The sequence below is a fragment of the Tachyglossus aculeatus genome, chromosome 7 (assembly GCF_015852505.1).
Source record: "Tachyglossus aculeatus isolate mTacAcu1 chromosome 7, mTacAcu1.pri, whole genome shotgun sequence".
NCBI lineage: Eukaryota > Metazoa > Chordata > Mammalia > Monotremata > Tachyglossidae > Tachyglossus > Tachyglossus aculeatus.
This window is the reverse complement of record NC_052072.1, coordinates 8,547,972-8,574,165: the sequence shown is the minus strand read 5'-3', so window position 1 is coordinate 8,574,165 and position 26,194 is coordinate 8,547,972. Positions and strand designations below refer to the sequence as shown.

Genomic DNA, 26,194 nt, shown 5'->3' with positions numbered 1-26,194 from the left:
GAGGTCTATTAACCGTGTAGAAAATGTTTCCTGGCCTTTCATTCCAAAATTGGTTAACAGAGCAAGATGTTCTTGTGGTTCAGTGGAAAGAGCTCGGGCTTTGAAGTCAGAGGTCACGGGTTCAAATCCCGGCTCAGCCAACTGTCAGCTGTGTGACTTTGGGCACATCACTTAACTTCTCTGGGCCTCAGTGACCTCATCTGGAAAATGGGGATTAAGACTGTGAGTCCCTTGTGGGACAATCTGATCACCTTGTAACTTCCCCAGTGCTTAGAACAGTGCTTTGCACATAATAAGTGCTTAATAAATGCTATTATTATTATTATTATTATTATTATTATCAAAGCGGGAGACCTGTGGGCAGTGATAGCTGTCCGCCAGGTGACCCAACTCTTAGTTAATAATAATAATAATGTTGGTATTTGTTAAGCGCTTACTATGTGCCCAGCACTGTTAACATTTGTGCTGTGGGACCTTGGGCAAGTCACTTTACTTCTCTGTGCTTCAGTTACCTCATCTGAAAAGTGGGGATTAAGACTGTGAGCACTCAACATGTCCAAGACTGAACTCCTTGTCTTCCCTCCCAAACCCTGCCCTCTCCCTGACTCTCCCTCTCTCTTCCTCTCCATCCCCTCGCCCCCTCCTACCTCCCCTCCCTTCTGTCCTTCTCCAGCCCAGCCCGCACCCTCCGCTCCTCCGCCGCAAATCTCCTCACCGTCCCTCGTTCTCGCCTGTCCCACCATCGACCCCCGTCCCACGTCATCCCCCGGGCCCGGAATGCCTTCCCTCTGCCCATCCGCCAAGCTAGCTCTCTTCCTCCCTTCAAGGCCCTGCTGAGAGCTCACCTCCTCCAGGAGGCCTTCCCAGACTGAGCCCCTTCCTTCCTCTCCCTCTCGTCCCCCTTTCCATCCCCCCCATCTTACCTCCTTCCCTTCCTCACAGCACCTGTATATATGTATATATGGTTGTACAAGTTTATTACTCTATTTATTTATTTATTTATTTTACTTGTACATATCTATTCTATTTATTTTATTTTGTTAGTATGTTTGGTTTTGTTCTCTGTCTCCCCCTTTTAGACTGTGAGCCCACTGTTGGGTAGGGACTGTCTCTATATGTTGCCAATTTGTACTTCCCAAGCGCTTAGTACAGTGCTCTGCACACAGTAAGCGCTCAAGAAATACGATTGATGATGATCATCATCATCAATCGTATTTCTTGAGCGCTTACTGTGTGCAGAGCACTGTACTAAGCGCTTGGGAAGTACAATGCTCATCTAGTCCAGTGCAGGAGAGTTCTATTAACCGTGTAGAAAATGTTTCCTGGCCTTTCATTCCAAAATTGGTTAATAGAGCAAGATGTTCTCGTGGTTCAGTGGAAAGAGCCCGGGCTTTGGAGTCAGAGGTCACAGGTTCAAATGCCGGCTCGGCCAACTGTCAGCTGTATGACTTTGGGCACGTCACTTAACTTCTCTGGGCCTCAGTGACCTCATCTGTAAAATGGGGATTAAGACTGTGAGCCCCCCGTGGGACAATCTGATCACCTTGTAACTTCCCCAGTGCTTAGAACAGTGCCTTGCACATAGTAAGTGCTTAATAAATGCCATGATTATTATTATTATTATTAAAGCGGGAGACCTGTGGGCAGTGACAGCTGTCTGCCAGGTGACCCAACTCTTAGTTAATAATAACAATAATAATAATAATAATAATAATAATAATAATAATAATGTTGGTATTTGTTAAGCGCTTACTATGTGCCAAGCACTGTTAACATTTGTGCTCATCTAGTCCAGTGCAGGAGAGGTCTATTAACCGTGTAGAAAATGTTTCCTGGCCTTTCATTCCAAAATGGGTTAATAGAGCAAGACGTTCTCGTGGTTCAGTGGAAAGAGCCCGGGCTTTGGAGTCAGAGGTCACGGGTTCAAATCCCAGCTCCGCCACTTGTCAGCTGTGTGACTTTGGGCAAGTCACTTAACTTCTCTGGGCCTCAGTTACCTCATCTGGAAAATGGGGATTAAGACTGTGAGCCCCCCGTGGGACAACCTGATCACCTTGATCCTCCCCAGCGCTTAGAACGGTGCTTTGCACATAGCGCTTAATAAATGCCATCATCATTATTATTATTATTCTCATTGTTGCAAAGGAACTTTACGTTTCCTTCCTGCCTTTCTCCTCGCCAACTACCAGGGGTAGGGATCTGTGTTTCTCTTTTCATTTAAACGGGAAGCGGATACCAAATAGAAACAAATTTAATTCTGCTTCTATTTTAAGGATATGGACTAGACAGTATTCATGAGTCTTCTGATCCTATTGAAGCTGTGAGAAAATGTGAAGCAATATTTATAGGTAAGTTTCAGATATTTTTATTTAAACGGTTCACACGTTTTTAATGTATAGCACCATACAGTTAACATGCACTTAAACTTCTAGTGTGCATTTTCTTAGTAGTGAGCGCACAAAATGGACTTTGAGGCTGACAAGGTTGTACAGTTATTTAAGAGCTGGAATCAGAATTTGTTAACTCTTTAGTAGAGAAGAAGCATAGCCCTAGTAAAAAGAGCTTGGATTTGGCTCAGTGGAAAGAGCCTGGGCTTTGGAGTCAGAGGTCATGGGTTCAAATCCCGGCTCCACCACTTGTCAGCTGTGTGACTTTGGGCAAGTCACTTAACTTCTCTGGGCCTCAGTTACCTCATCTGTAAAATGGGGATTAACACTGTGAGCCCCACGGGGGACAACCTGATCACCTTGTAAATTCCCCAGCACTTAGAACAGTGCTCTGCACATAGTAAGCGCTTAATAAATGCCATTTTTTAATTAAAAAAAGACCTGGATTCTAATCCTGGCTCTGCCAACTGCTTGCTGTGTAACCTTAGACAAATCACTTAACTGTAAAATGTGGATTAAATTATATTCCCTTCTAATTAGATTGCGAGCTGCATGTGGGACAGGGACTGTGCCTAATCTGATAAACTTGTATCTACCCCAGTGCTTACAACAGTGCTTGACACATAAGAAGTGCTTAACAAATACTATAACCCCCCCTGAAAAAAACCTGTAATGGTGTATTATATAAAATAATCTTGACCTATGTTTTCTACACTCAAACTCCGGTGGGATTTGCTTTTCCTGGGCGTATAAAGTTATTTTATAGCAAACATAATATCCAAGACCTCTTGTTTGGGAAAACTTCAACCAAAGCTTTATATATATATTTATATTTATATATACGTGTGTGTGTATGTGTTAAAAATAATCAATCAAGGGTATTTATTTAGTGCTCACCTTCTGCAGAGCACTGTTCTAAGTGCTTGGGAGAGTACAATACAACAGAGTTGGAAGACATGTTCAACACAAAAGCACAAAGTCTTAAAATTCAGGTACAGGCCGACCTCTGAATTATGGTACAGGTGGCTACTAAACTGCATCTTAAAATAAAATGTTGTAAATAAGAACCAATTTTGCTCATAGGAACAGTAGAGAAGCAGCATGGCTCAGTGGACAGAGCCCGGGCTTTGGAGTCAGAGGTCGTGGGTTCGAATCCCGGCTCCGCCACATGTCTGCTGTGTGATCTTGGGCAAGTCACTTAACTTCTCACAGTCTCAGTTGCCTCATCTGTAAAATGGGGTGATGACTGTGAGCCCCACACGGGACAACCTGATCACCTTGTATCCCCCCCAGCGCTTAGAACAGTGCTTTGCACATAGTAAGCGCTTAACAAATGCCATTATTATTATTATTATTATTATTATTATTATTATTAATGGGGAATTAGTTCTTGAGCCAAGTTTGAGCAGCATGGCCTAGTGGACAGAGCTCAGGCTTGGGGGTCAGAGGACCTGGATTCTAATTCTGCCTCCATCTCTTGCCTGCCGGGTGACCTTGGACAAATTACTTAACTTCTCTGAGCCTCAAGTTCCTCATCTGTAAAATGGGAATTCAATACCTGTTCTCCCTCCTACATATACTGGGAGCCCCATATGGAGGACAGAGACTGTATCTGACCTGATTACCTTGTGCTTAGAACCGTATTTGAAGCATAGTAAGTGCTTAACAAATAGCGTAATTAGTATTATTATTATTACCAAAGTGACCCACTTGATACACTATAAAGCGGTAATAATGATCCATGAATGTATTTATATTGAGTGAGATTCTGTGGTAGGGTAGCTGACCTACTTCAGTGAAAATAAAATGGACTGTGTCACGGACAATTGTTAGCTATCTGTAAATAACTGGTCAGCACCCCTTCTAATAATAATAATGATGATGATGATGATGGCATTTATTAAGCGCTTACTATGCACAAAGCACTGTTCTAAGCACTGGGGAGGTTACAAGGAGATCAGGTTGTCCCACGTGGGGCTCACAGTCTTAATCCCCATTTTACAGATGAGGGAACTGAGGCCCAGAGAAGTGAAGTGACTTGCCCAAAGTCACACAGCTGACAATCGGCAGAGCCGGGATTCAAACCCATGACCCCTGACTCCAAAGCCCGGGCCCTTTCCACTGAGCCACGCTGCTTCTCTAGACTGTGAGCCCATCGTTGGGTAGGGACCGTCTCTATATGTTGCCGATTTGTACTTCCCAAGCGCTTAGTACAGTGCTCTGCACACAGTAAGCGCTCAATAAATATGATTGAATGAATGAATATAAAGCTGGAGGAAACTTTATAGAAATTAGCTCTTTTCTCCCCCAGGGCCATGCTTCTAGAGCAATGAGATATCTTTGTAGAAATAGAAAATGAAAATCATTGCTTAGATTGTGAGCCTGAGGGTCAGAGATTCTGTCTGACCTAAGTACCTTGAATAATAATAATAATAATAATAATAATAATAATAATAATAATGTTGGCATTTGTTAAGCGCTTACTATGTGCAAAGCACTGTTCTAAGTGCTGGGGGGGTACAAAGTGATCAGGTTGTCCCACGTGGGGCTCACAGTCTTAATCCCCATTTTACAGATGAGGTAACTGAGGCTCAGAGAAGTTAAGTGACTTGCCCAAGGTCACAAAGCAGACATGTGGCGGAGTCAGGATTCGAACCCATGACCTCTGACTCCAAATGGCATTTGTTAAGCGCCTACTACGTACCAGACACTGTACTAAGCTCTGGGGCGGATACAAGCAAATTGGGCCGGACACAGTCCCTGTCCCATGTCGGGCTCACGTTCTCAATTCCCATTTTACAGAGGAGGTAAGTGAGGCACCGAGAAGTGAAGTAATAATTATAATAATTATGGTATTTGTTAAGGGCTTACTATGTGCCAAGCACTGTTCTAAGCACTGGGGTAGATACAAGGCAATCAGGTCGAACACAGTCCCTTTCCCACATGGGGCTCACAGTCTCAATCCCCATTTTACAGATGAGGTAACTGAGCCAACAGGGAAGTTAAGTGACTCTGCCTAAAGTCATAAAGCAGAGAAGTGGCAGAGCCGGGATTAGAACCGGGATTGCCTCAGTTCCCTCATCTGTAAAATGGGGATTAAGACTGTGAGCCCCCCATGGGACAACCTGATTAACTTTAGAGAAGCAGCATGGCTCAGTGGAAAGAGCCTGGGCTTTGGAGTCAGCGGTCATGGGTTCGAATCCTGGTTCCGCCAATAATAATAATTGATAATAATTAATAATATTGTCATTATTAATAATAATAATGATGGCATTTGTTAAGCGCTTACTATGTGCAGAGCACTGTTCTAATCGCTGGGGGTGGATACAAGGTGGTCAAGTTGTCCCGGGGCCGTAGCTCAGCGTGACTCAGTGGAAAGAGCCCAGGCTCTGGAGTCAGATGTCATGGGTTCAAATCCCGGCTCTGCCAATTGTCAGCTGTGTGACTTTGGGCAAGTCACTTTACTTCTCTGGGCTTCAGTTACCTCATCTGTAAAATGGGGATGAAGACTGCGAGCCCCACATGGGACAACCTGATCATTTTTTAACCTCCGCAGTGCTTAGAACAGTGCTTTGCACATAGTAAGCACTTTAATAAATGCCATTATAATTATTATTAGAATCCACGACTTCTGATTCCCAAGCCCATCTGCCACCAGGCCATGCTGCTTCTCATGCTTCACACAGCAGGAGAGTGGTGGAGTCAGGATTAGAACCCATGACCTTCTGATTCCCAGGCCAGTGCTCTACCCATTACGCCATGCTTGTGTGTACCCCAGGGCATCGGGCAGCGCTTAATCCATAATAAGCCCATAACAAATACCACACACAATTAGTATTATTATCGCAGAGCTGGTTTTTAACTTTGCTTCTTTAAACTCCTTTTCTTTGGAACGCTTTTTTCCCAGAAGCTTGATACAGATCTGTCATATTTGAAAACGGCACTACAAAAGTCTGAGTTTGCCCATGAGCACGACAGTGTCTGAAGGAGCCTGTGGGGAGAAGGGACCCCCACTAGGTACCTGCAGACAGCCATTTTTACACTGTAATATTCACTGAGTGCAGCAATTGATGCTGTTTTAACTTTGGCTCTTTGTCTCATAATCATCTCAAAGCTCGTACTCAAAAATAACCCTCTTGTTCCCTGCGATGCCCCCGGTCTGCTGCCTCTTTTAACTCTGATCTTTTTAGGCCGGATACCGTATCGTCCGTGCTCTAAAATGGTTCCTCCATCCCCATTACTTCTGATTGCCCCATTTCAGCTCACTAGACAGCTGCTGTTTGCGTGTCCTACTGGCGTCTCTCGTATTAATAACAATAATGATAATAGTGGTGTAAGTCATTTATTCATTCAATCGTATTTATTGAGCGCTTACTGTGTGCAGAGCACTGGACTAAGAGCTTGGTCTTTCCTCTCCCCGTCCTTCCTCTCCCCCTCGTCCATCCCCATCTTACCTCCTTCCCTTCCCCACAGCACCTGTATATATGTATATACGTTTGTACATATTTTTTACTCTATTTATTTATTTATTTATTTTATTTGTACATATCTATTCTGTTTATTTTTTTAGTATGTTTGGTTTTGTTCTCTGTCTCCCCCTTTTAGACTGTGAGCCCACTGTTGGGTAGGGACTGTCTCTCTATATGTTGCCAACTTGTACTTCCCAAGCGCTTGGTACAGTGCTCTGCACACAGTAAGCGCTCAATAAATACGATTGATTGATTGATTGATTGATTGGGAAGTACAAGTCGTCAACATATAGAGACGGTCCCTACCCAACAACGGGCTCACAGTCTAGAAGGGGGAGACAGACGACAAAACAAAACATGTAGACAGGTGTCAAAACCGTCCTTACTATATGCCAAATACTATACTAAGTTCTGGGGTAAGTCCAAGATATCAGGTTGGATGGTTTCTGCCCACTCAGTCAGTCAGTCAGTTGTATTTATTGAGCGCTTTAATGGGTGCAGAACACTGTACTAAGCACTTGGGAGAGTACAATATAACCTACACATTTCCTGGTGTCTCTCATATTAATAACAATACTGATTATAGTGGTGTAAGTCATTCATTCATTCAATCATTCAGTCGTATTTATTGAGCGCTTACTGTGTGCAGAACACTGGACTAAGCGCTTGAGAAGTACAAGTCGGCAACATATAGAGACGGTCCCTACCCAACAACAGGCTCACAGTCTAGAAGGGGGAGACAGACGACAAAACAAAACATGTAGACAGGTGTCAAAACCGTCCTTACTATATGCCAAATACTATACTAAGTTCTGGGGTAAGTCCAAGATATCAGGTTGGATGGTTTCTGCCCAATCAGTCAGTCAGTCAGTCGTATTTATTGAGCACTTTAGTGGGTGCAGAACACTGTACTAAGCACTTGGGAGAGTACAATATAACCTACCCATTTCCTGGCATCTCTCAGATTAATAACAATAATGATAATAGTGGTGTAAGTCATTCATTCATTCAGTCGTATTTATTGAGCGCTTACTGTGTGCAGAACACTGGACTAAGTGCTTGGGAAGTACAAGTCGGCAACATATAGAGACGGTCCCTACCCAACAACGGGCTCACAGTCTAGAAGGGGGAGACAGACGACAAAACAAAACACGTAGACAGGTGTCAAAACCGTCCTTACTATATGCCAAATACTATACTAAGTTCTGGGGTAAGTCCGAGATATCAGGTGGGATGGTTTCTGCCCAATCAGTCAGTCAGTCGTATTTATTGAGCGCTTTAGTGGGTGCAGAACACTGTACTAAGCACTTGGGAGAGTACAATATAACCTACACATTTCCTGGCGTCTCTCATATTAATAACAATAATGATAATAGTGGTGTAAGTCATTCATTCATTCAATCATTCAGTCGTATTTATTGAGTGCTTACTGTGTGCAGAACACTGGACTAAGCGCTTGGGAAGTACAAGTCGGCAACATATAGAGACGGTCCCTACCCAACAACAGGCTCACAGTCTAGAAGGGGGAGACAGACGACAAAACAAAACATGTAGACAGGTGTCAAAACCGTCCTTACTATATGCCAAATACTATACTAAGTTCTGGGGTAAGTCCAAGATATCAGGTTGGATGGTTTCTGCCCAATCAGTCAGTCAGTCAGTCGTATTTATTGAGCGCTTTAGTGGGTGCAGAACACTGTACTAAGCACTTGGGAGAGTACACTATAACCTACATATTTCCTGGCATCTCTCATATTAATAACAATAATGATAATAGTGGTGTAAGTCATTCATTCATTCAATCATTCAATTGTATTTATTGAGCGCTTACTGTGTGCAGAACACTGGACTAAGCGCTTGGGAAGTACAAGTCGGGAACATATAGAGACGGTCCCTACCCAACAACGGGCTCACAGTCTAGAAGGGGGAGACAGACAACAAAACAAAACATGTAGACAGGTATCAAAACCGTCCTTACTATAAGCCAAATACTATACTAAGTTCTAGGTTAAATCCAAGATATCAGGTTGGATGGTTTCTGCCCAATCAGTCAGTCAGTCAGTCGTATTTATTAAGCGCTTTAGTGGGTGCAGAACACTGTACTAAGCACTTGGGAGAGTACAATATAACCTACACATTTCCTGGCGTCTCTCATATTAATAACAATAATGATAGTAGTGGTGTAAGTCATTCATTCATTCAATCATTCAGTCGTATTTATTGAGCGCTTACTGTGTGCAGAACACTGGACTAAGCGCTTAGGAAGTACAAGTCGGCAACATATAGAGACGGTCCCTACCCAACAACGGGCTCACAGTCTAGAAGGGGGAGACAGACGACAAAACAAAACATGTAGACAGGTGTCAAAACCGTCCTTACTATATGCCAAATACTATACTAAGTTCTGGGGTAAGTCCAAGATATCAGGTTGGATGGTTTCTGCCCAATCAGTCAGTCAGTCAGTCAGTCATATTTATTGAGCGCTTTAGTGGGTGCAGAACACTGTACTAAGCACTTGGGAGAGTACAATATAACCTACACATTTCCTGCCCACAACGAGCTTACAGTCTGCAGTCCCACTTTGGGCTCACAGTCTAAATAAGAGGGAGAACAGATGGCGAATCTCCACTTTTCAGATGAGGAAACTGAGGCACAGAGAAGTTAAATAATAATAATAATGATGGCATTTGTTAAGTGCTTACTATGTGCTTCTAAGCGCTGGGGGTGATACAAGGTGATCAGGTTGTCCCACATGGGGCTCACAATCTTAATCCCCATTTCAATCAATCAATCGTATTTATTGAGCGCTTACTGTGTGCAGAGCACTGTACTAAGCTCATGGGAAGTACAAGATGGCAACATATAGAGACAGTCCTTACCCACCAGTGGGCTCACACTCTAAAAGGGGGAGACAGACAACAAAACCAAACGTACTAACAAAATAAAAGAAATTCACAGATGAGGTAACTGAGGCTCAGAGAAGTGAAGTGACTTGCCCAAGGTCACGCAGCAGACGTGTGGCAGAGCTGGGATTCGAACCCATGACCTCTGACTCCCAAGCCCGGGCTCTTTCCACTGAGCCACGCTGCTTCTCTGCCCAAGTTGGCGTAGCAGGCGAGCGGCAGAGCTGGGATTAGAAGTCAGATTTCCAGGCCCATCCTGTTCCCACTAGGCCATGCTGCTTCTCTCACCCATTTCCTCATGAAAGAAAGCGAACCCACTTCAGAGCTAGTAGTCTGACTTCAATCCCGGATTTTGTTTTTGTGACTCCATCCTGAAACTTGATGTTGAGAACGATCCATCAGTGATGCTGATGAAACTACTGGAGGAATCAAATATAGTGTTCAGTGAGCCCACTGTTGGGTAGGGACTGTCTCTATGTGTTGCCAATTTGTACTTCCCAAGCGCTTAGTACAGTGCTCTGCACATAGTAAGCGCTCAATAAATACGATTGATTGATTGATTGGTGGGTCCGGATTAGCCCTGCATCCCTCCAGATCTGCTGTTTGGTCTGGAGCCTGATGCTAAATGCTCCGTCTGACCGTCTCCCACAAGATACGCTGGAGTTTTTAATTCCATTTTCAACTTTCTTATCCATCATTGCGTTGTTGCCCGCTTTTGGCTTGGGCAAATTGAATTTTGAGACACCATTTAGTTCCTTGTTGCCACTGAAAATCTTTGGTTGTGTGTATGACTTCTTTGGTGCAAACTGACACAGTAATAATAATAATAATAATAATAATAATGATGGCATTTGTTAAGCTCTTACTATGTGCGAAGCACTGTTCTAAGCGCTGGAGGGGGATACAAGGTGATCAGGTTGTCCCACGTGGGGCTCACAGTCTTAACCCCCATTTTACAGATGAGGTCACTGAGGTACAGAGTAATGATAATAATAATGATGGCATTTATTAAGCGCTTACTATGTGCAAAGCACTGTTCTAAGCGCTGGGGAGGTTACAAGGTGATCAGGTTGTCCCACGTGGGGCTCACAGTCTTAACCCCCATTTTACAGATGAGGTCACTGAGGCACAGAGTAATGATAATAATAATGATGGCATTTATTAAGCGCTTACTATGTGCAAAGCACTGTTCTAAGCGCTGGGGAGGTTACAAGGTGATCAGGTTGTCCCACGTGGGGCTCACAGTCTTAACCCCCATTTTACAGATGGGGGTCACTGAGGCACAGAGTAATAATAATAATAATGATGGCATTTATTAAGCGCTTACTATGTGCAAAGCACTGTTCTAAGCGCTGGAGGGGGATACAAGGTGATCAGGTTGTCCCACGGGGGGCTCACGGTCTTAATCCTCATTTTACAGATGAGGTAACTGAGGCACAGAGAAGTTAAGTGACTTGCCCAAAGTCACATAGCTGACAAGTGGAGGAGTCGGGATTAGAACCCATGACTCTGGCTCCCAAGCCCAGGCTCTTTCCACTGAGCCACGCTGCTTCTCTATAAAGTACCCTTTATCATGCACATTTTTTAAGTGATATTTGTTAATTGCTTACTCTGTGCCAAGCACTGTACTAAGTGCAAGGGGAGATACAAGCTAATCAGGTCAGACCCAATCCCTATCCCTCATGGAGCTCACAGTCTAAGTAGGAGGGGGAAGCCCGAATTCTTGAAAATTATGAGCCTCATATTCAAGTTTAAAGTCCATTTCTTCACTGGAAGAACAGCTGAGTTTAGCAGAAGAATATCAGCATACCAAAGAACCCTGCGAAGTTCACGAGAGTTCATTTTACATTGGGCCATAAAAATCTTGTTATCATCATCATCACCATCAATCGTATTTATTGAGCGCTTAATATGTGCAGAGCACTGGACTAAGTGCTTGGGAAGTACAAATTGGCAACATATAGAGACAGTCCCTACCCAACAGTGGGCTCACAGTCTAAAAGGGGGAGACAGGGAACAAGACCAAACATACTAACAAAATAAAATAAATAGATATGTACAAATAAAATATCTCTACTGGTTGGTGAAGTTGGAGATAGGTTATTGAATAATAATAATGATGGTATTTGTGAAGCGCTTACTATGTGCAAAGCACTGTTCTAAGCGCTGGGGAGGTTCCAAGGTGATCAGGTTGTCCCCGGGGGGCTCACAGTTTTACAGATGAGGGAACTGAGGCACAGAGAAGTTAAGTGACTTGCCCAAAGTCACACAGCTGACAGTTGGCGGAGCCAGGATTTGAACCCATGACCTCTGACTCCAAAGCTCGTGCTCTTTCCACTGAGCCAGGCTGCTTCTCTATCAGATTTTTCAGCACACCTTATGTCGCCTAGTCGAATTGCTCTATGAATAGGGTATGGATTTTTTGGGTTAAAGAAACGTAATTCCCATAAAGCAACCTCCCCCCTTTCCCTCCTGGCTGCTGTAATCATCGTCCATCGTCTTTTTGCCCTCCGGAATTCCTGCCAGGGATCGTCTGCTCCCTTTCCCAACGCTGTGGGCCTGAGCCACTCGCAGGCTTATTTAGTCAGGAAGGCAGGACGTGATCAGACACAATTGAGAAGCAGCGTGGCCCACGGAAAGAGCCCGGGCCTGGGAAGCAGAAGACTTGGGTTTAATCCCGGCTCTGCCAGTTTGCTTGCGGTGTGACCCTGGGCAAGTCACTTCGCTTCTCTGCACCTCAGTTTCCTCCACTGTAAAATGGGGATGATACCCGTTCTTCCTCCTGTTTAGACCGTGAGCCCCAAGTGGGACAGCGACGGCCTCTGACCTAATTAAGTCGTACCTATATCTAGCCTAGCGCTTAGAATAATGCTTGGCACAAAGTAAGCGCTGGACAAATATCATAAAACAAACTCTTCGGCAATTTCACTTCCAACAGGTCTTTTCCCTGATTCATTTTTATTTATTTTATTTTGTTAGTATGTTTGGTTTTGTTCTCTGTCTCCCCGTTTTAGACTGTGAGCCCACTGTTGGGTAGGGACTGTATATGTTGCCAACTTGTACTTCCCAAGCGCTTAGTACAGTGCTCTGCACACAGTAAGTGCTCAATAAATACGATTGATTGATTCTCCCAAGGTCATATCCTCCCAGCGAGCATCTGGGTGTTTTTTTGTTTTTGTTTTTTTTTTTTTGGATGGCATTTATTAAGCGCTTACTATGTGCAAAGCACTGTTCTAAGCACTGGGGAAGTTACAAGGCAATCAGGTTGTCCCTCAGGGGGCTCACAGTCTTAATCCCCATTTTACAGATGAGGTAACTGAGGCACAGAGAAGTGAAGTGACTTGCCCAAAGTCACACAGCTGACAATTGGCAGAGCCGGGATTTGAACCCATGACCTCTGACTCCAAAGCCCGGGCTCTTTCCACTGAGCCACGCTGCTTCTCAAAACCTGTTATCAGACATTCACACAAATCGATTTACATTACTATTTGAGCCAGTATGTGAGTTTATGTCTGTCTCTTCTCTCTGTGGGCAGGCATAAGGGTTTCTACCATTTTGGTACTGAATTCTCTCCCTAGAGTTTAGTCCTCTGAACAAGGGTGCACAATAAATTCTATTGATTGATTGATTGATTTGATTCACTCGCTATTGACAGGATTGGAAAACTAGAAATTAAGGTTATTATTCCTTCGTCTCTCTTCACAGGTGGCGGTAACACTTTCCGACTTCTGAAAACTCTCTACGACAATAATTTGATCCCAGAGATTAGGAAGAGAGTCTTGCAGGTAAATTCGTTAGTCATTTGTTTTGGTAAAATTAAGTCATTTGTGGAGACTTCGGGTACGTACTCCTTAAATTTCTGCCCTTCCTTCAAATGTAAAAGTGCGGTTCAGTCAGTTCTTCTGTGATGTGCGTTTTCATTACCTATTTTGGCTAGAATGTAACTGAAAAAATTGGGAGTGTTGTTTCCACAGCATGGATCTGTAGGAATAATGGGATTCAGGTTGGTGCAAGTAGATTAAGCGGTTGGAAGAAACAGTTATGCACAGTGTGTGTGGCATCAGTTCAAAGTATGAGAAGTACTATGTAATTTTCACATAACATCAGGTTCTACAAGAACAAGATGACCCTGCTCTAGCAGCATTGAACTGAACTGGTTTAATGTATTCCTAGAAGCAGTTACTGTTCAGAAGTATGGAAATGCATTGTAGCCATTAAATCCAGAAAGTTTGGTTACTGACACTTTAAAGACTTTAAAAACAAACTCTTCTGAGTTTGTTTGATAACTCTTTATCAGAAAAAGACGTGTGATGATGTAAATCATTGAATTGATTCCTGTCTCAGAAGATGGAAAGATTACTGGGAGTTTTGGATGAATTCATACCACCCGTAGTCGTCAGATTCTGTGAACCATCAACGAGGAAGGAGAAATAAAGAGAAAGAAACCAAAAATAGGCCTCACCCTTTTTCATTAAAGAGGCTGCCGATAGCTGGAGGAACAATAAAAAGTGTTAAAGAGTCTCCAGTGAGGATTGCAGGGAATGGTTTGGCCACAATTGTAGTAATAGAAGTAGCATTTATTGAGCTCCCACTTGGTGCTTTGCTCTGTAACTGGGCTAACATAGGGAATCTTCACCCATTAGCAGTGGGCTGTTTACCAGAGGATTTTTGTTCATTCATACAATTGTATTTGTTGAGCGCTTACTGTGTGCAGGGCACTGTACTAAGCGCTTGGAAAGTTCAATTTTGTTGTGGGCAGGGAACACAAATGCCAACTCTGTTGTATTTAACTCTTCCAAGCGCTTGATAGAATGCTCCACACACACTAAGCGGTCAAGAAATACGACCGAATGATTTTTCGGTTTGACCAAAACAATCAATCAATTGTATTTATTGAGCGCTTACTGTGTGCAGAGCACTGTACTAAGCGCTTGGGAAGTACAAGTTGGCAACATATAGAGACAGTCCCTACCCAACAGTGGGCTCACAGTCTAAATGGGGGAGACAGAGAACAAAACCAAACATACTAACAAAATAAAATAAATAGAATAGATATGTACAAGTAAAATAAATAAATAAATAGAGTAATAAATATGTACAAACATATATACGTATAAACAGAAACAAAAGCCTGAAAGGAACCAGGTGAGGTTATCGAACCATTTCCGTGCCTCCTGGCAGGACTCCACCTAAACCGCTTAGTACGGTGCTTGATGCATAGTAAGCAGCGTGGCTCAGTGGAAAGAGCATGGGCTTGGGAATCAGAGGTCATGGGTTCAAATCCCAGCTCCGCCGCAGGTCAGCTGTGTGACTTTGGGCAAGTCACTTAACTTCTCTGTGCCTCAGTGACCTCATCTGTAAACTGGGGATTAAGATTGTGAGCCCCACGTGGGACAACCTGATCACTTTGTATCCTCCCTAGCGCTTAGAACAGTGCTTTGCACATAGGAAGCGCTTAACAAATACCAAAAAAAAGGCACTAAAAAGAACCACAGTTATTATCATTATAAACATTTCAGCCTGGTGGCTCCTATTCAGGCTTAAAGATCTCTAAGAAGGGCCACGCCACTCCGCTTCGGGTACCTCGCTTATCCTCCGAGGACCTGCTTTCCATCACTTGAATGATCTTGGTGATTCTCCTCGGGGTTCTTCCCAGGTTTTCTGCACCCCTTTAAAAGTGGAGTGATTAAACGCGGACATAATACTCTAATAAGGCTCTGTGGCAAAAGGGAGCAGAAGGATTACTTTTTAAGTCTTTTTTAAAAATGGTATTTGTTAAGCACTTACTGTGTGCTAGACACTGTACTAAGCCCTGGGGTAGATTCACTCATTCAATCATATTTATGTAAAATATTTCATATTATTTCAAATGTTAGAATGGTGGTAGTTTAGTTGAATTGTCCTCTGTGATTCATTCGTCCAACAGTTAGGCCTACTTAGCAGTTGGGCATTGTGCCTTAGGTATGTTTGTACATATTTATTACTCTATTTTACTTGTACATATCTATTCTATTTTATTTTGTTAATATGTTTGGTTTTGTTCTCTGTCTCCCCCTTCTAGACTGTGAGCCCACTGTTGGGTAGGGACTGTCTCTATATGTTGCCAACTTGTACTTCCCAAGTGCTTAGTACAGTGCTCTGCACACAGTAAGCGCTCAATAAATACGATTGATTGATTTATTGAGCGCTTACTGTGTGCAGAGCACTAATAATTATAATAAGATAATGATGGCATTTGTTAAGCGCTTACTATGTGCAGAGCACTGTTCTGAGCCCTGGGGGGATACAAGGTGATCAAGTTGTCCCACGTGGGGCTCACAGTCTTAATCCCCATTTTACAGATGAGGTAACAGGCTCAGAGAAGCTAAGTGACTTGCCCAAGGTCACACAGCAGACATGTGGTGGAGCAGGGATTCGAACCCATGACCTCTGACTCCAAAGCCCGTGCTCTTTCCACTGAGCCACGCTGCTTCTGTACTGTACTAAGCGCTTGGGAAGTACAAGTTGGCGACATCTAGAGACGGTCCCTCCCCAACAGCGGGCTCACAGTCTAGAAGGGGGAGACAGACAACAAAACAAAACATATTAAGAAAATAAAATAAATAGAATAGTAAATATGTACAAGAAGCTGATTAGATAGAAGCTAATCAGGTTGGACCCAATCCATGTCCCACGTGGGGCTCACTGTCTTAATCCCCATTTTACAGATGAGGTAATAAGTCTTATGATCAATACACCTTTTTATACATCTAGTGTCAGGTTGGCTTTCCTAATACAGACATTATCATCATCATCAATCATATTTATTGAGCGCTTACTGTGTGCAGAGCACTGTACTAAGCGCTTGGGAAGTACAAGTTGGCAACATATAGAGACAGTCCCTACCCAGCAGTGGGTTCACAGTCTAAAAGGGGGAGACAGAGAACAAAACCAAGCATACTAACAAAATAAAATAAATAGAATAGATATGTACAAGTAAAATAAATAGAGTAATAAATATGTACTAACATATATACATATATACAGGTGCTGTGGGGAAGGGAAGGAGGTAAGATGGGGGGATGGAGAGGGGGACGAGGGGGAGAGGAAGGAAGGGGCTCAGTCTGGGAAGGCCTCCTGGAGGAGGTGAGCTCTCAGCAGGGCCTTGAAGGGAGGAAGAGAGCTAGCTTGGCGGATGGGCAGAGGGATTGGGGGCATTCCAGGCCCGGGGGAGGACGTGGGCCGGGGGTCGATGGCGGGACAGGCAAGAATGAGGTACGGTGAGGAGATTAGCGGCAGAGGAGCGGAGGGTGCGGGCTGGGCTGGAGAAGGAGAGAAGGGAGGTGAGGTAGGAGGGGGTGAGGGGATGGATGGATGGACAGCCTTGAAGCCCAGGGTGAGGAGTTTCTGCCTGATGCGCAGATAGATTGGTAGCCACTGGAGATTTTTGAGGAGGGGAGTAACATGCCCAGAGCGTTTCTGGACAAAGACAATCCGGGCAGCAGCATGAAGTATGGATTGAAGTGGGGAGAGACACGAGGATGGGAGATCAGAGAGAAGGCTGATGCAGTAGTCCAGACGGGATAGGATGAGAGCTTGAATGAGCAGGGTAGCGGTATGGATGGAGAGGAAAGGGAGGATCTTGGCAATGACATTATATTCCTGATAGATTTATCTTGTGTTTAATCTTTCCCCATCTTGGATTTTGGGAGTATTTTTCACTTCTAAAATGGATGACCTTGTGCTCTCCCCAGCTTCACGGCCTTCTCAGAGCCTACTTCCTGCAGGAGGTTTGCCCTGATTGTTTTTTCTTCTCCCCAGGTCATGTCCTTTCAACAGTCACATCAGCTCTTTTGCACCAATCAGTCAATCAGTGGCATTTATTGACGTGTTTACTCGACCATCCATAGCATTTCAACATATCAGCTTCCAATACTCCATTATAGAACGTACACATATAATAATAGCGCTTAGAACAGTGCGTGGCACATAGTAAGCGCTTAACAAATACCATCATTATTAATAATAATGCTTTCCACTCACATCTCTCACCTATCTGTCATTTATTTTGAGTTTGCCTTTCCTATTAGATGGCAAATTCATTGAAGGCAGGGAACGTGAGTTCTGACTAGCGTGGCTCAGTGGAAAGAGTCAGAGGTCATGGGTTCAAATCCCGGCTCCGCCGCTTGTCAGCTGTGTGACTTTGGGCAAGGCACTTAACTTCTCTGGGCCTCAGTTACCTCATCTGTAAAATGAGGATTAAGATTGAGAGCCCCACATGGGACAACCTGATCACCTTGTATCCTCCCCAGCGCTGAGAACAGTGCTTTGCACATAGTAAGTGCTTAACAAATACCAAAATTATTAAATTATCATTATTATTGTTCTGAGATAAGTACAGTCCTCTGCACACTCTAGGTGCTCAATAAAATACTATCTATTAATTGACTTCATCCTGTTGTTGCGAGATCACTTGGAATTTTGTTCTTGTCTGCTGAAGTATCCAATATAGTATCTCTGCCCTTGATCCTTTAAGTCATTGATATTAAATTTACCGGCCTCGGATTGAATTTCCGGGGGACACCAGTGGAAAACTGCGTCCTCCTACCCACCCACCCACAATTTTGACGACAAATTTCTGGTGACTGTCTCCTTTGGGTACCATCCACATTCCAACTGTACACCCATCTAAACATCTTAAGGTCAAGACTAATCTTTCCTAGATGGTCATGGGGACCAAATCAAAAGGAGTAGTAAGAAATGTGTGAATTGTACCTCTGCTTTCTGTTCTATGTGGCCTGCCAAGCTCACAAAAGGAAATTAAATTGGGCCTGTGCCTGATTTCTTCTTTTCTAAGCAAATGGATGCTTTGATCATTTGTTTTAGCATCCTCTCATCCGACTGTGAGCCCACTGTTGGGTAGGGACTGTCTCTATATGTTGCCAATTTGTACTTCCCAAGCGCTTAGTGCAGTGCTCTGCACATAGTAAGCGCTCAATAAATACGATTGATGATGATGATGATGACTCATCTCAAATTACCAAACCATTCCTTTCTTCCTTTGTTAGGGCGAAACGGTGGCCTTTTCCAATCCTCAGCAACTTCTGATCCCCATGAATTCCCCAAAACAGTAACTAGTGGCCTTGAAATAACATGGGCCATCACTTCTCTAAGTGCTCTTAGATGCATCACCTCAGCTCCAGTATTTACTTCTTCAAAATAGTCTCATCTCTACCGTATTTCAGTTCCTTTCCAATCTTCCATCTCAAATGGGACTTGTCCTGATCAACAATCCTCATTTGATTCTAGACTGTGTCTTCTAGACCGTGAGCCCACTGTTGGGTAGGGACTGTCTCTATATGTTGCCAACTTGTACTTCCCAAGCACTTAGTACAGTGCTCTGCACACAGTAAGCGCTCAATAAATACGATTGATTGATTATCTTTTGTATGGATAGAAAAGAAAAAGATATTTAAACCTCTGCCTATTCATAACCATTTTATCATCTTTCCTTTTCTGTCTATGAGGCTCAGTGTAACTATTGCATTTTCTATCCTGCCCTAGTTGAATCTCCTCATGGCATTTGCTTTGCTAATCTTGCCCTTATGTTGTCCAGTAATTTCTTTGTATTTTCGTTTTCAGGCCCACATTCCACTTTCTGTGTTATTTTTATTATTCTCTGTGCCTTAGATTCCTCGTCTGTAAAATGGGGTTTAAATACCTGTTCTCTCTCCCCCTGAGACGGTGAGCTCCATGTGGGACAGGGACCGCGTCCAATCTCTTTTTATTGCTTCTACCCCGGTGCTTAGCATGGTGCTCTGCACACAGTAAGTGCTCAAGAAATGTGATCGAATGAATGACTTGGCCAACCATCTTTCATTCATTCATTGTCTTATTTGTTGAGCGCTTAAAGAGCACTGTACTAAGCACTTGGGAAGTACAAAGCACTGTGGGAAGGTACAAGGGAGCAGAGCAGAATAGCTTAGTAGGTAGAGCATGGGCCTACGAGTCAGAAGGTGATGGGTTCTAATCCTGGCTCCGCCACTTGCCTGATGTGCGACCTTGGGCAAGTCACTTCACTTCTCTGTGCCTCAGTTTCCTCATCTGTAAAGTGGGGATTAAGACTGTGAGCCCCATATGGGACAGGGACTGTGTCCAACTCGATTTGATTGTATCCACTCCAGGGCTTACTACAGTGCCTGGCACACAGTAAGCGCGTAACAAATACCATTATTGTTATTATTATTATTATTATTATTATTATTATAAGAGCTTACAAATTAATGGAGATGCAAGATACGTATATATGTTTGTACATATTTATTACTCTATTTCACTTGTACATATCTATTCTATTTATTTTATTTTGTTAGTATAGTTTTGTTCTCTGTCTCCCCCTTTTATCATCATCATCAATCGTATTTATTGAGCGCTTACTATGTGCAGAGCACTTTTAGACTGTGAGCCCACTGTTGGGTAGGGACTGTCTCTATATGTTGCCAACTTGTACTTCCCAAGCGCTTAGTACAGTGCTCTGCACACAGTAAGCGCTCAATAAATACGATTGAATGAATGAATGAACGCTGGGGTGGCTCCCAAGGAGATCGAGTTGGACGCAGGTCTTGTCCCGCAGCGGGCTCTTACCATGTGTATTATTTATTTATTTGTTTATCTTATATTACTCTTTATTTACTTATTTTATTTGTACATGTTTATTCTATTTATTTTATTTTGCTAAGATGTTTTGTTTTGTTTTGTTGTCTGTCTCCCCCTTCTAGACTGTGAACCCACTGTTGGGTAGGGACCGTCTCTATACGTTGCCGATTTGTACTTCCCAAGCACTTAGTACAGTGCTCTGCACACAGTAAGCGCTCAATAAATACGATTGAATGAATGAATGAACCAGTAAACTCATTTAAGGACACCAAAGGCAAATAGCTGGCAAAAATTTAAAAGGAGATACAAAAGTATACCTGAAAGAGATGTCCAAAAGTGCTCTTCAGTTAAGTTTGGGAGTGGCAGAGAACCAGTAAACTCATTTAAAGATACCAGAGGCAAATAGCTGGCAAAAATTTAAAAGGAGATAGAAAAATATACCTGAAAGAGATGTCCAAAAGTGCTCTTCAGTTAAGTTTGGGAGTGGCAGAGAACCAGTAAACTCATTCAAAGATACCAAAGGCAAATAGCTGGCAAAAATGTAAAAGGAGATACAAAAATATACCTGAAAGAGATGTCCAAAAGTGCTCTTCAGTTAAGTTTGGGAGTGGCAGAGAACCAGTAAACTCATTTAAAGATACCAAAGGCAAATAGCTGGCAAAAATTGAAAAGGAGATAGAAAAATATACCTGAAAGAGATGTCCAAAAGTGCTCTTCAGTTAAGTTTGGGAGTGGCAGAGAACCAGTAAACTCATTTAAAGATACCAAAGGCAAATAGCTGGCAAAAATGTAAAAGGAGATACAAAAATATACCTGAAAGAGATGTGCAAAAGTGCTCTTCAGTTAAGTTTGGGAGTGGCAGAGTGCCTGCAACAAGGACAGATTAATCCAGAAATGCCTCAAGGAGGGACAGTTTTAATAGTTTTGAAGGAGGAAAGGGACATAGTTATATTGCTATTCTAGGTGGGGTAATGACACAAATTTGAGAGCTCTTTGTGGGAAGGAAGATGTTTTTACATGGATATTGTAAGTGGGGTGATAACCCAAATTTGGGAGCTGTTTGCAAAAGATGGCAAGTTTTGTTTGGCTGACTGATTACTTACAAGCTTTTTGTATATTTCAGGCTGGCGTTCCCTATATGGGGTCTAGTGCTGGAACAAACGTAGCAACCGTCAGCATCAACACAACCAACGATATGCCCATTGTGTTCCCTCCTTCATTAGAAGCTCTTGGATTTGTCCCTTTTAACATCAATCCCCACTACCTGGATCCAATCCCTGGCAGCACGCACATGGGTGTAAGTCCCACGTCGGTTTTAACTAGAGATTTTTCGTCCAACCCTAATATAGATTTTGGCTTATGCAACCAATTGGAGCGTAGCATGGTTCGCTATTTTATTTTTCTGAAGGGCAGGTAAGAGAAGGTGGGGGCTTGGGGACATTTTGAGTGGGAAGTTCACCGCCCCCGAAAGCAGAATAATGGTAATTGTGAAGTGTCCCCTGCTTCCTGCCCTCCCACTGCTAAACGCAGACTGGGGAGAAGAAAAACAAGAGGATATCATCATCAATCGTATTTATTGAGCGCTTACTGTGTGCAGAGCACTGTACTAAGCGCTTGGGAAGTACAAGTTGGCAACATATAGAGACGGTCCCTACGCAACAGTGGGCTCACCTCTATAGGACACCAAAACCCCCCAGATAACTGGAATGATACTGATATGATTTGAATTGAATATCAATTTGACTTGATACTGATATGATACTGAATGATACTGATACTGAGAAGCAGCGTGGCTCAGTGGAAAGAGCCCGGGCTTTGGAGTCAGAGGCCATGGGTTCAAATCCCGGCTCCGCCAATTGTCAGCTGTGTGACTTTGGGCAAGTCACTTAACTTCTCTGTGCCTCAGTTCGCTCATCTGTAAAATGGGGGTTAAGACTGTGAGCCCCATGTGGGACAACCTGATCACTTTGTATCTCCCCAGCGCTTAGAACAGTGCTTTGCACGTAGTAAGTGCTTAACAAATACCATTATTATTATTATTATTATTATTATTACATTTAGCACAAATTCCAAAGTACTAACACCTTAATTTTCTGGAGCATTGCAACTTTGTTAGAATGTGATTTTTCTCAGCAGAAAACTGAACACAGGTAAAAACTGCATTTTTTTCAATTAAGCTATTTTTCTCCCTCCCTTAGGAGACACGTGAGGATCGTATTCGTCAATTCCACGAGGAAGCCAACACCCCTCCTGTTTTGGTAATATTTCTTTCCTCTTAAGAAGCTGGAGGCAGCAATGTTCTCCTAGCACCAATCTAAAATTAAAGGGTGCGGACTCAGAAAGCTGGAAGAGTCGGTACTCTTGGGTCGGCCCTGCCCTTGCATCTCCCGCTTTTTCAGATGCACAGCTTAGCTTTTCTTGGCTTTTCCCTCTTCCCTTCTTCTTGGTTTGTCCTTCCTTTTATTGGTTTTCCTTCCCCCTCCAGTTCACGGAGGGAGAACTCAGGAATGCCTCCTGCTTAATTTTATTTCAAAGATCACCAGTATTTGAATATTAACGGGAATGGAACATTGAAGGGGAAAAACTAGAGTCCCGAGGAGTTGGAGATGGTAAAATTCAATCTATCAATGATATTTATTGAGCATTTACTGTATGCAGAGCACTGAGAGTAATAATAATAATTGGGAGAGTAATAATACTAATGGTATTTGTTAAGCGCCAGGCATTGTACTAAGTGCTGGGGTGGATACAGGCAAATTGGGTTGGATGCAGTCCCTGTCCCATGTGGGGCTCATCATCATCATCAATTGTATTTATTGAGCGCTTACTATGTGCAGAGCACTGTACTAAGCGCTTGGGAAGTACAAATTGGCAACATATAGAGACAGTCCCTACCCAACAGTGGGCTCACAGTCTGAAAGGGGGAGACAGAGAACAAAACCAAACATACTAACAAAATAAAATAAATAGAATAGATATGGACAAGTAAAAAAATAAATAAATAAATAGAGTAATAAATATGTACAAACATATATACATATATACAGCTGCTGTGGGGAAGGGAAGGAGGTAAGATTGGGGGGATGGAGAGGGGGACGAGGGGGAGAGGAAGGAAGGCGCTCAGTCTGGGAAGGCCTCACAGTCTCAATCCCCATTTTACAGATGAGGTAACTGAGGTCCAGAGAACTGAAGTGACTTGCTCAAGGTCGCAAAGCAGAAAAGTGATGGAGTCAGGCCCGTGCTCTACCCACTAGGCGGTTCTCCCAATGGCTTCCTGCAGGATGACTCGATCCTTATCGGCCTGCTCCCTCAAGGGTCCCACTCTTAGAAAGCCCATGGGACTCTGCCCAGCTGTTTGGTGGCAGGTGTGTGACCCTGAGAAGTCCTAGTGCACTGTACTGAGTGCCTACTGGCCGCAGTGCACCGCACCGGGCATCCACTGCCTGAGGGTGCTGTACTGAATGCCCACCAGCTGTGTTGAGCGCTTACTGGTTGCAGTGCACTGTACTGACCATCCACCGAGGGCCAGAAAAGTTAAGTTACTCACCCAGGGTCACACAACACACAAGTGGCCGAATCAGGATTAGAAGCCGGGTCCTTTGGCTCCCAAATTTATGCTCTTTCTACTAGTCCACCCTGTTTCCTAAAACGGCCACACTGCTTATGCCCCTGAATGGGTTTACGAACCAACTCACCTTAAACACCACGGCCACGGAACATCATTCTAATTGTCAGGTGCGAGAACCAGCATCTCATTATCATCATCATCATCATCAATCGTATTTACTGAGCGCTTACTAGGTGCAGAGCACTGTACGAAGCGCTTGGGAAGTACAAATTGGCAACATCTAGAGACAGTCCCTACCCAACAGTGGGCTCACAGTCTAAAAGGGGGAGACAGAGAAAAAAACCAAACATACTAACAAAATAAAATAAATAGAATAGGTATGTACAAATAAAATAAATAAATAGAGTAAAAAATATGTACAAACATATATACATATATACAGGTGCTGTGGGGAAGGGAAGGAGGTAAGATGGGGGGGTTGTCACTCAACAGGGCACAGAGAGCCTTGGGTGCGAGCCGGTGAGAGCCACATCCCAAATCACTTTCCAGTTACAAATGAACAAGCCATAGCTGGTTCCAAAGCAGAGGTCACATTCGTTTAAATATTTTTCTGATAAAGGGTTTACGTGAAGGATCCCTGTTGCTGGTGGAAGGAGACAAAGCGACTCTTCTTGGAAGCACCAAAGCTCGGCTCTTTGTGAGGTACGAATAACCTTGCTTTCAGTTGACTGTAGTCTTGGACTTTTTGTGTGTGCAAGTAACTGGAGGGTTTGGTCATTTGTTCTGCAAAATGCCTCACATGCTACTTAGCAAGTGGAAAATTCCCCATATCACATGGGCACCTCACTGTCTTCTTGCCCTGAATAGGATCTCACAATAGGTCATCCTTCTGTGGCCATTATCGAAAGTTATCTAGTAAGTGCTTATTCTAGCCAGACACTAATAAAGGCACTCATAATCTGGGGGAGAAGTAAAGAAGTCACAGAGGAAAAAAAAAATCCTCTCTGGATTTTCACCGACTGAAATCGTAAGATGCCGGTATGCTGGAAAACCTTAGATTCCACAGAGGCCTAGAGAGATGGAATTTAAATATTCCATTTAAAATTCAGAGGTGCTTGTCATGTCTGATACAGAGAAGTTTTCGTTTTGCCATTAAACCCATCAGCGTCCTCCCAGCCCCCACCCAGTATTTTAACTTTAAACAAATCAGAGCATTGTATACCAGTTCTGTTATATATATATATATATATATATATATATATATATATATATATATATATATATATATATGTAGTAGGGCCTCTGCATCAACTGCCCAATCAAGCAATTCTCTGAAACCACTAACTGTGAGCAGTATCTAATAACGTTGCATTAATATATTAATGCCTTGTAATCATCTTACTGCTGTCTTCTTGTTTTGAAACTAGGGGCAAAGCACCAACGGAGCATGAGCCTGGGACAGATTTCAGTTTCTTGCTGAACAAGATCTAGAAACCAGAGTCACAGCTGAAAAAAAAAAAGCCACCACAAAGATGACTGTAGGGGAACATGAAAATAATCAACTTGATTTATTTTTATAAGTTTAATCACAAATGGATGTAAGGATGGGAGTGGGGGAATCCCTCCATCGAGATATAGAAGAACAATGTTAGAGATTTGTTCTGATCTTTGGGGAAATCCAGTCTCCCAGGCATATGCATTACAATAAATCCTTGGTTATGGTTAAGTGCTGGCTGTGATCTAGAGGTTTTGCGCCCTGATTTTTATTTTTTTCAGAGCCCGACACAAGAAGTAGCAGAGAGACACTACAGAGGCTTGCTTTACACTTTCTTGGTATGACAGTGTTTATTTTGTGACTTTAGAGTGCCGCTATAAAGTTACCTTTAAATGAAAATATGCAGTGATCCGTTTACCATCTGTCAATCTACTGTCTGTAGCGATTTTCACTCTGACCTCAAGCCATGAACTAAAGAAAATAACACATCCAGTTTTTTTATTAGATTCAAACCCACTTGTTATATACAAAGCTAACTTAATCATTTTATGTACAAAATATTGTGCATTCTTAAACCGTTAGATTACAAATTTGGAGGGGCTAAAAAAGTGCAAAAGTTTTAGAGTATTTTCCAATCATGCTGTACAGAAACAAATCAAATATTTAGCTCATATACACACACTTAAAATTATTAGAACAAGTATTAAAATGACACATACCATACATAATTAACTCAA

General features: G+C 43.0%; 1 protein-coding gene across 1 annotated transcript in view; it reads left to right on the top strand.

Moving 5' to 3' along the window:
- Positions 1-25,843, top strand: part of LOC119930727 (alpha-aspartyl dipeptidase-like) — a 36,983-nt gene extending 11,140 nt beyond the window's left edge. The window contains exons 3-8 of the mRNA XM_038749338.1: positions 2,274-2,348; positions 13,465-13,544; positions 21,518-21,691; positions 22,593-22,652; positions 24,582-24,664; positions 25,390-25,843. Of these exons, the coding sequence (XP_038605266.1) occupies positions 2,274-2,348; positions 13,465-13,544; positions 21,518-21,691; positions 22,593-22,652; positions 24,582-24,664; positions 25,390-25,453 (536 nt within the window). The 3' untranslated portion in view covers positions 25,454-25,843. The remainder of the gene's footprint in view (positions 1-2,273; positions 2,349-13,464; positions 13,545-21,517; positions 21,692-22,592; positions 22,653-24,581; positions 24,665-25,389) is intronic.
- Positions 25,844-26,194: the final 351 nt, after the last annotated feature.